The sequence below is a fragment of the Mycetomoellerius zeteki genome, unplaced genomic scaffold (genome assembly GCF_001594055.1).
Source record: "Mycetomoellerius zeteki isolate Tzet28-1 unplaced genomic scaffold, Tzet1.0 scaffold30, whole genome shotgun sequence".
NCBI lineage: Eukaryota > Metazoa > Arthropoda > Insecta > Hymenoptera > Formicidae > Mycetomoellerius > Mycetomoellerius zeteki.
Window position 1 is genome coordinate 262,843 of NW_017257283.1, and position 9,309 is coordinate 272,151.

The 9,309-nt window shown below is 34.0% G+C and overlaps 2 protein-coding genes across 3 annotated transcripts in view; one reads left to right on the plus strand and one right to left on the minus strand.

The window, feature by feature from the left end:
* The window catches only part of scalloped (TEA domain transcription factor 1 homolog scalloped), a 179,855-nt gene extending 174,752 nt beyond the window's left edge, over positions 1–5,103 (minus strand). For both annotated transcript variants that reach the window (XM_018450890.1, XM_018450884.1), the window contains exon 1: positions 5,073–5,103. In XM_018450890.1, the coding sequence (XP_018306392.1) occupies positions 5,073–5,093 (21 nt within the window). In that variant the 5' untranslated portion in view covers positions 5,094–5,103. The remainder of the gene's footprint in view (positions 1–5,072) is intronic.
* A 1,081-nt stretch (positions 5,104–6,184) lies between these two features.
* On the plus strand, positions 6,185–7,157 carry LOC108724484 (integrator complex subunit 12). The gene is made up of 2 exons (XM_018450880.1): positions 6,185–6,647; positions 6,800–7,157. Exons 1-2 carry the CDS (start codon positions 6,204–6,206, stop codon positions 6,971–6,973), a joined length of 618 nt encoding a protein of 205 aa, XP_018306382.1. The 5' UTR covers positions 6,185–6,203; the 3' UTR covers positions 6,974–7,157.
* The last annotated feature ends 2,152 nt before the right edge of the window (positions 7,158–9,309 follow it).

The following is a 9,309-nucleotide window of genomic DNA, read 5'->3' on the forward strand; positions in this document are numbered from 1 at the left end:
TATATATATATATATATATTCCTTCGCCTTTTATCTCTCCACATGTTGCGAAAAAGAAACATCGCACGCGCGATTCCACGTTATGCAACGATGCACTTTGCATTCGGCCGCGTCTGCTGACTTTACCTGGAGGATGGGTGTAGGTTCATCGACACGCACCACACATCGCGTCCGACGCTCCGCACCTGACTCCTGCAAGAAATCTGCAGCGTCGTCGAGTCGACATCATGAACGCCGTTTTGCGCGAGTTAGATATAGGTACGTTCATGTGCCAGGTGAATTAAAAAGGAATCGATAAGAATTCATTTTGTAAAGTTATGAATTCGTAATTTTCTCTCCGCTTTACGTTAGTCGACTTCCTGTTCTCATCTATTTCTATCTATTCTTTTAGTCCTCAAAGAGTAGTAATTTGAAATAGAACGAAAATAAATTTCTCTTTCTGTTTTTACGTCCGATGTATAATTGCATTGCTAAATAATTTCGGTCTGTGTTCGAAAGGAAAAGAAATAAAAGAAGATACAGAGACTTAAAAATAAATCTTCGAGTTTAGAATTTGTAATTTGCTGATATTAATTGCAAAATTTCAAATTTCTTCTATTGTTTAGAAAATATTTGAATGAATGTTAGTAAAACTTATTTTATTTACGTAATGAGCGATTGGTATATTAAGAGAAAATCGTTGTATAGTAAAATGGTCAACCATTCAAAATTAGGAAAAACAGTTTCAAATTTTAACTCTCCGTCTTCTCACTTTACAACGCGTCCCAAACTTTGTCCCAAATTAAGGACATGATTATAAATTGTTCCTCTTTTAGGTGTAAAAATAATAAATGTGAAATAATAAGTGAAAATAACAAGTATGAAATATAATATTTACACTAATGTGTGAAGAAAATTTTGTGATTTTTTATTTAAAAACTCAGATATTATTCATAAAATATATTTAGTAAAATGTACAATTTTAAAAAATAAGATATGATTTCATAATTTGATGTAATTTTTGTTGTGATTTTATGCGATGTTATACATTAAGTATTATTAGTTATTTACAAATATAATAATATAATATTATTATATATATTTCACTAACAATTATTTAAAAAATATTTATGTATTAAAATTTAAGTACAACAATTATTGAATTTTTTTCTAAATGTCCCTTTTTTCCTAGTTGAGGAGCTGGTCAGCTTACTGTACAGCGTTTTTATCACACAAAGACAATTTGAAGGAATCATAGTATATGATCTTGCGCGAAATGCATTTATCGTGCGTGTATTGTATTCAGAGTTACATCGTCTGATACGGAAGACAGTTAATTCTAGCCCGCGTCTAAATTCATGACGTCACAATGCTCAGATTGGACATTGCGTTAGCCGGAGCAACTCAGAATTATAACCGTAGAATTACAATCAAGAACATAAGCGTGCACAACGCTCTTGTTTCGCAATCACGGAAAGCGTAGCTGTTGCGACTATTATTCATAAACTATGCATTTTGAATGTCTATGATCTTATACATATATAGAAAGTTTCTATAACAATAAATTTTAATCGTTACAAAAAAAGAGATTATTTGTACTCTAGAAAAAGCTATTATGAAGATATAAAATATAAATTATAGTATATGTTATTTGTGAAAGTTATGAAACGTTTCTGACGAAATAGGAATTAATGAAATAGGAATTACATGATGTATAAATTATTATTATTATTATTATTATTCTCAATCACGTTTATTATATTTTGCAAAATTTAGTTTAGAATTACGTCGAAAATTAAATACGAAACAACGATGCGCAAGTTATGACGCATGTTGTATTGTTAGTACAAATTTTTGACGGAAATTTCTCATCGCATTCTTCAACGATATTCCAAAGACGACGTCATTTTATTGTCAGTTTTGCGACACGGCGCTTTTCCTCTATCGGCGTTGCTTTTATTTAAAAAGAAGACTAAAAAAAGGAGAGAGGAAAGGAAGAAGGGTGAAGGCTTTAGGTCCGCCCCATACCAAGACTTTGCGTCGCCCTCATAAACTTCGAAAACATTTCTTATAAACGGCGGATGTTCCGCGGGGGTGAAATTCCTGACGGGTCTTATCATGGCAGAGATTTACTCGCAAGGACGGTGAGGTATAAAGTATTAAAATATCACGCGAATGGCGCATTCGGAAGTTCCTGCTGCACCTAAAAGCAGAGACGCTGCTCGCGCAATATGAGGATTTTCTCTTTTAGACGGAATCGCCTCGCGGTAAGCGACTCTAAATTATTCGTTTCTTTATTTCCTACGAACTTTTATCATACGATTCTTACTCTCTTTTCCTCTTTTACTTTTTCTTTGTAAATTTCATTTGTGATTTTATTTACTGTTATGACGTGCAAATATGTAAAATTAAATTTATATGAACTAATTGGCGAGAATTTCTTTACGAAGTAAAGAACAAGTAAGAATTACAATATAAAATCTATTATATTTTTTTCAACCTACAAATTCTTTAGTAATTCTATATAACGATAATTCTTAATTTTAAAATCATTAAAATCTGATATTGCAATTTATGGAAAATAATAATATTAAAAATTAAAAAGTTTCTTATAATCATATAGTAATTATCATATCAAAAAGAATTATCGTTAGAATAAAAAAAATATCTTTCGCGTTTGACAATAAAAGACTCCATTAATTGATAACGGAAATTTGTAAGTCGAAAGAATCACGGTAAAGTCTCTGACATTTCAATCCTTCGATGTCACATATGAGGATAGATTGATAGAACATAGTCTTGAATGATGCAGCTTCGCGGATGTGCAAGAACATTTGCGTCTACTCTTTTGGTATCCGATCGTGTGCAAACGAGGACAAAGCAGCGACGGAGGAAGACGCGGGGGTGATACAACCGAAGCAAGGTAGTGTGAAAGGGGTCGAAAGGGGCGGCAGGAAACTACTGAAGGGGAGAAGGGCGAAAGGAGAAGGGAAGTGAGCGCGTACCTCACCTGGCATACCGGGAGAGTATCGCGACACATTTTGATCGAATTCTTCTCGAGGTCGGGGAATGCCGGTATCTCCCGTAGATATTATTACATATTTAGGCGGTGCGCGGCTGGCAGTCAGTCTCTCTCTCTCTCTCTCTCTCTCTCTCTCTCTCTCTCTCTCTCTCCCCTCCCCCCTCTCTCCCCCTCTCTCTCGCTCTTTCTCGGTCTCTCTATCTTCCTTTTCGCCTCGAAGATGTAAAGCCTATTCTACAATGTGCTCTTTGTTTTCTGTTTCTTGCTTTTTGCTATTTTTTGTATCTTGCCTTTTTGCCTCTCTTATCTCGTTTTTCGTTTTCTGTTGCTCGAGATAAACGTTAAGGAACTTCAGAAGAAACAGAAAACACATATCAAGAAATATAATTGTCGATAAAACGATCACAAAGAGGAAAAAAGCAAAAGATAAAAAGCAAGAAACAGGAAACAAAGAGCACATTGTAGAACAATCATAATACACTTAGAAACGTATTCTCGCTCATTCTCTCTTCTCTCTCTCTCTCTCTCTCTCTCTCTCTCTCTCTCTCTTTCTCTCTCTCTCGATGCGGCACGGCGCGGCGCCGCGGGGCGTACATATCTGGCTCACTATACTTGCGCCACTGCTGTATCCTCATAGCTCTCTCGCTCTCCTCGCACAGACCTCGAAGGATCGCAGTTCTGCGCGATATCCTGCATATCTCGGCATACCGTCCCCGTCGTTTCCGACATTGTTCCCTCGGCCCGCCCCCGCACGGTTCCCCGGCTCCGAACCCGGACGCGGAATAATCCCACTCGTTCGACGTCTACCGGGCCCGGCTTCCCGGCCGGATTCCAGTCGATTCTGGTACCGAGCTTGTGCAGGGTGAGAAGCCCCGGCATCGGGCATGATAATTGGATGCTTTTCCGCTCACTCGCCCTTCTACCCCGCACCACCGTTCCCGAAAAAGCGCGGTGAAGAAACGCGTATAGGAGCTTGTTGACAGAAACCTTGAAAAAGCGCGTTACTGGGTACAAGATAGTACAAGGAGAGTGGATGCTGAGAGAACGATCTGTATTCTACGAGAATCCACAAATACAGATGTTAGAAAAATTGTCGTATAATGTAAAAGAATATAATTGTTCAATAATTATTAAATAAAAAATATTTTTATCACATTACAGTAATTATTTATTATTTAATTAAGTATTCTATTCGTATAGCTAATATCTAAAGTAAATAATTAATAAAATTAATTTACAAAAAGAAAATATACATTTTTTAAATTACTTTGAACTAGACATGATATTTGTCATAGATTTTTGGATGACGAAAATAATGCCGCAAGCCAAATTTCACTAACATCAAGTTTCCATAATTTATTGTGCAAAAATGGCTTATGGATAATATTATATATTTTTTCGTAAAAAAAAGGGTTAACATTATCTTGAAATTCTGAATAAGAAGTTATCTTCTTTTTTTTACAAAAAATGTCAGATATCGCAAAAAAGCTATTTTTTCGCACATTAAATTTCGATTATTTCGGAAACCTAATATGCTGGTAAAATTTTGCTTGCGGCGTCGTCGTTTTCAGCATCCAAAATCTATATGAAACATTTTGTCTGGTACAAAGTAATTTTTAGTGTAAACTACCTAATTCAAATAGTAAACAATTATACAAAACTTGCCAGATCTAACGCATAAATAAAAAAATGTTACTAATAAATAGAAATCTGCGTCATTATATGTGTGTGTGTGTACGAGAATTGTGTCTTTTTAAATTTTTCACGAATGTGAACATTCTTCAGACATATATTTTTTCTTTTTTATTTTGTTAAACACAGAAATTAAACCTTTGCAAGCCGTTTAATGTTTATTTCTACCAATGTAGATTAATTTTAATTTTGATTTAATTTATTCTTTGTCTTTTTCTAATTGTTAGAATTAGAAAAGGATAAAAAGTAAGTTAAACTGAGATCAAAGTTAACTTACATTGGATATAGAAATAGATATAATAGATATAAAAGACGCGCAGGTTATAAATATTCAACTCATTAAAATTAGCCCATAACGAGAAAATAACGCGATATCTACAACAAATATTCTCCGAGCCATCGTGTGTGTCCATCACGCGTTCACGTTGATAGCCCGGTCGAAATGCGTTTGTTGAATATTCAATGTCCAGTATTCGACTCCCGGCGGACGACAACCATAAGCACTACGGATTCTATTAGCAAACAGTCACGAGAACAATGGTGCGTCGTCGATGCGATTCCGTCGATATACAAGCAGCGAGTCGATGATCGAGCCCGATAAATGCCGGCCACCTTCCTTCGGCACATTTCACGGCGAACGTCCCGGGATACTATTCGCATATCTAAATCCCATAGAACGTCCCTGTCCGTACAATTCCCAGAATTGTTACCAGTCCGCAGGACCACTTGCTGTTACACTCCTTCGTGCATGACCGGTCCTTAATTCGTCAAGAACGCCGTTTCAGGTCGTCGCACGTGAGCGAACAATGTCAAACCCATGATGTAAGGATACCTATATTTTTACATGGTCAAAAATCATTCCAAAACATTTGAAATGCGTTTATGTTCTTTAACCTTCAGCCGTAATGTGCAAGTAAAAAATTTGGCCTGAATATCTCTCTCTCTCTCTCTCTCTCTCAAGATATTTAAAAACTACGGACCATATTACTAATCAGCTTATTACTTTTGTTCAAGTTCAAAATTTTACACGTTTGTTTTCTTCATGAGCTATATATTTCTAATGTTTACAAGTTAATTTATTGCAGCATTAAGAGGATCCTAAAGCCGTCTGTATTACCGACTAAATCGTAATTTTTGTGTAACAATTACTTTTTTCCTCTTTTACAGATTTGAAAATCCCTTTTCTAGGCTTTAGAATCCCTTAAAAATATATATCTGTTATGGGCAAATAGTTGCTCTTGCAAATAGTCGTACGTTGATTCGACATCAATTTGATGATTTCGACGTCGAATCGACATCGATTCGATGTCGATTCCATTGTCATTTCTCACTGAAACAATGTCAGCATTGCTCATTTACTCATTTTTTAATTTCGTCTAGAATATTTAAATCATCTGTTTAACAAAATGTTACATTTCGTGAAATATTTCTAGGTGTGCCACCAAGACAAGATACGCTTGAAAAGCGTTCTATTTGACAATCGAAAATCTGAAGATATTAATCTCATAGAATGTACGAGAACACGTTCAACATCGACGAAGATTTCTTCGACGCATTAGCACTGTTGCATTCGACAGAGCAAGACAGTGCGGAGAAGCTTCGTCGGATGCTGGACGTCTGCATTGAAAAGAAGCACGGTCTCGAAAAGACTTTGGCTGTCAGAATGCCGAAGCGATTTTTGCAAAACGTCGACGAATCCGCTCCTCTGATGCATACCTTGAAGAGTCACGACCACGTAACGCAAGGATATAGTACAATAAAAACCGAGATCTGGGACGGTAATCTTGAGATCATTTCTTTTCTTGAAGCTGACGAAGCGGAGAACATTAGGAATCACCGGAAGTCCGATGTAAAAGTATTCGAGGTCGATTACGAGGACTGCTGCGAGGACGAAGAAGACATTCCCAGAATCTCGATTCCCGACGAAGGATCCGCCGACGGGACTATGTGCAAGGTTTTCTTCAATTAAACCCGGCCGCTTTATAATTTATAGCTTAAATGCAAAATCGCGAGAGTAATGTGACTGTATGACTGATTGTCTTCAAAAGTCGCCGTGTTGTTGACTTAAATGAATTATGACACTGTGTGTGGTGTGTAAACTCCAAGATCTGTAACGGTACGAAACTGGGACCTCTGATTTTGCTCGAGTGCCAGGAGTGTCAAGAAGCTTATCATCCGCTGTGCCATCAACCTCCGGTCATCGATGTTGACGTTTACGACCCTAGAATCGTGTGGCGATGCAAACGGTGTGTCACAAAACTCCATCGGTTACTCCTATGAAGGTTAAAATTATGGAAAAGGGACGCGTGGGGAAAGTTCGACGAAATAGCGATACAGTCAAAGAGAACGCAAACATTTCGAAACTGAGAATACCTGAGAAAAGGGACGGTGATTTGTTTAGGGTGAACGGTAAGATTTGAGAAGGATAAATATTGACTTCAATCTTTTTCCTAACTCTCTTAATTACCTACGTCTTCGTGTAAAGTATTATTATAGTTTTTTAAATTTGAATCTCGATTTGAATATATTGTGCAAGAAAGAAAGATATACAATATAATAGAGGAAGGTCACCGATACTGACATAGGTCTCCTAAAGCGACATCCCCTTATTTCTTAGAAACTAATCTTTGCACCTTATTAATACTAATAAAAACGTGATCTGTGTTTAGCTAATTAAAGAAGTACAAACTCATAATTCATATATTTGTGGCTTATTTCTATACCAAATCAGCTAAAGACAAATTCTATGAATCCGAGAAGAAAATTCTTACTGTGTTCTTTTGCAAATTGCGTAATTAAAATAATAGTGACTGTATTATTGATAATATAGGATATATCTTTATTTATAGAATAGGATTGTGTTGGCATTATTGCCTACTATGTTAGTTTTGAAGCCCATTTTGTCAGATGCTCATTTTTGCATAACTTACGAAAAACTTAATTATTGCAAAATTGCAAACAATATTATAAAAACTGCTTATACTATCTGATAGAAGACATTTTTTAATTATATACGTGTATGTATAATATATACATATACATGTATGATAGAATTATTGTATATATGAATATATATGTATTGTGTACCCAGTGTACCAGATACAGTAAAAGTTGGAAAATTTATGTAAAATATAATATTTCACGAATATCTCTCTCTCTCAAACTACCCAATTTATGTTAATTTAACATAACACGAATATGTTAGGAAGTAACGCAAATATTATAGCAAAATTAACACAAAAAAGGTACACTGATATCATTTGTAAGTGAATATTCTTCAGTAAAATTAATTAACACATTTATAATGTGTTACATTAATATATTTTATTCATTTCTTAGAATTTACATTTTAAAATACATTGGTTTTATGTTATTTGTTGTTATTTACTTATAAATTTTCTCATTTAACACTAAGACAAATTGAATATCAATTAACAAACACAAGATTCAAATAGCGTAACCATATTATTATATTAAATTAACACTTGCATGTGTTAAAAATTCAACAGAAAAAGGTATTAATATAAACTTTTTGTAATAAATCGTACTTCAAAAGCACGTTTCTACTTCTCTCCTTGTTAGAGGAAACTGTCAAAAAAGGTTTTTAATAACGTTTTTGCCTTAGTAAAGTCAACTCCGAATCGGTAAACAATTTGTGATCGAAAAAAAATCATGAGATGTGAAGAATAATAATGAAGAATTACACAAATGTATGTTTGGAATATTCTAAGATTTACGTTTTGTATGTTAAATGCTTAAATGTTTAAACAAATCATTTAAGTATTAAAATCTTTAATATAAAAATCATCTCGTTATTGATAAGCAAGCTTTTACGTAAAAGTAGACCAGCCTGTTTAGTCCAATGGCATTAAGCGCATATAAATAAATGTTAAAATCCGCTTCTTCAATTAAACGAATAAGGTACCTGAACCGAATAAGGTCCACCTAATTTAGTTTATTTTTTTTTAATTCTATTTATGGGGATATTGAAATAAACTAAGTGAGAATCAAATCTTCATTTCATTCACTCCCAAAAATAAAATATATTATTTATATGGAATACATGTAAATAAACGAAAAAAAAATTTTATTAAACTCTGACATTGGGCTTTATTATATGCATATGAATATAATAAGGCCCAAATAAAAAATAAATTAAAAATAACGAAGAAAGTAAACATTTTCTTTCTAAATCAGTTTTAAAATTAACTGAAACTGAATTATTAATCATAGAAAGGAAATTTCTTAGGACTTACTCTACTCTCAAATATTACAATTATCTTTAATTTTGTTCCTAATTAACTCTTCAATCTTTGAAAATTTTTAGCAATTTATATGCAATTTTTGCTTCTTAAAAGATAGTAGCATTGAAAATTGTTATTCTATGGCGTAAACTCCACACATATAACAAAAAAATAATAATAATAAAAATCACATAAGTGGGCCTTATTTAATAAGTACATGTTTAAAAAAAAATACTTATACTTATCTCAAAAAATTATTTATTAGTTATTTTCCACAGTTAGGAAGTTGAATAATATTATAATGAATTATAATAAATTATGAAACATTGTATACTGGTAAATTTTGCAGCGGATTGTTATAAAAATGGCTCA

Coding starts and splice junctions, on each gene's coding strand:
- LOC108724484 (XM_018450880.1), top strand. CDS start 6,204: ATGTACGAGAACACGTTCAACATCGACGAAGATTTCTTCGACGCATTA. Junction 6,648..6,799: donor CCGACGGGACTATGTGCAAG/GTTTTCTTCAAT, acceptor GTAAACTCCAAG/ATCTGTAACGGTACGAAACT.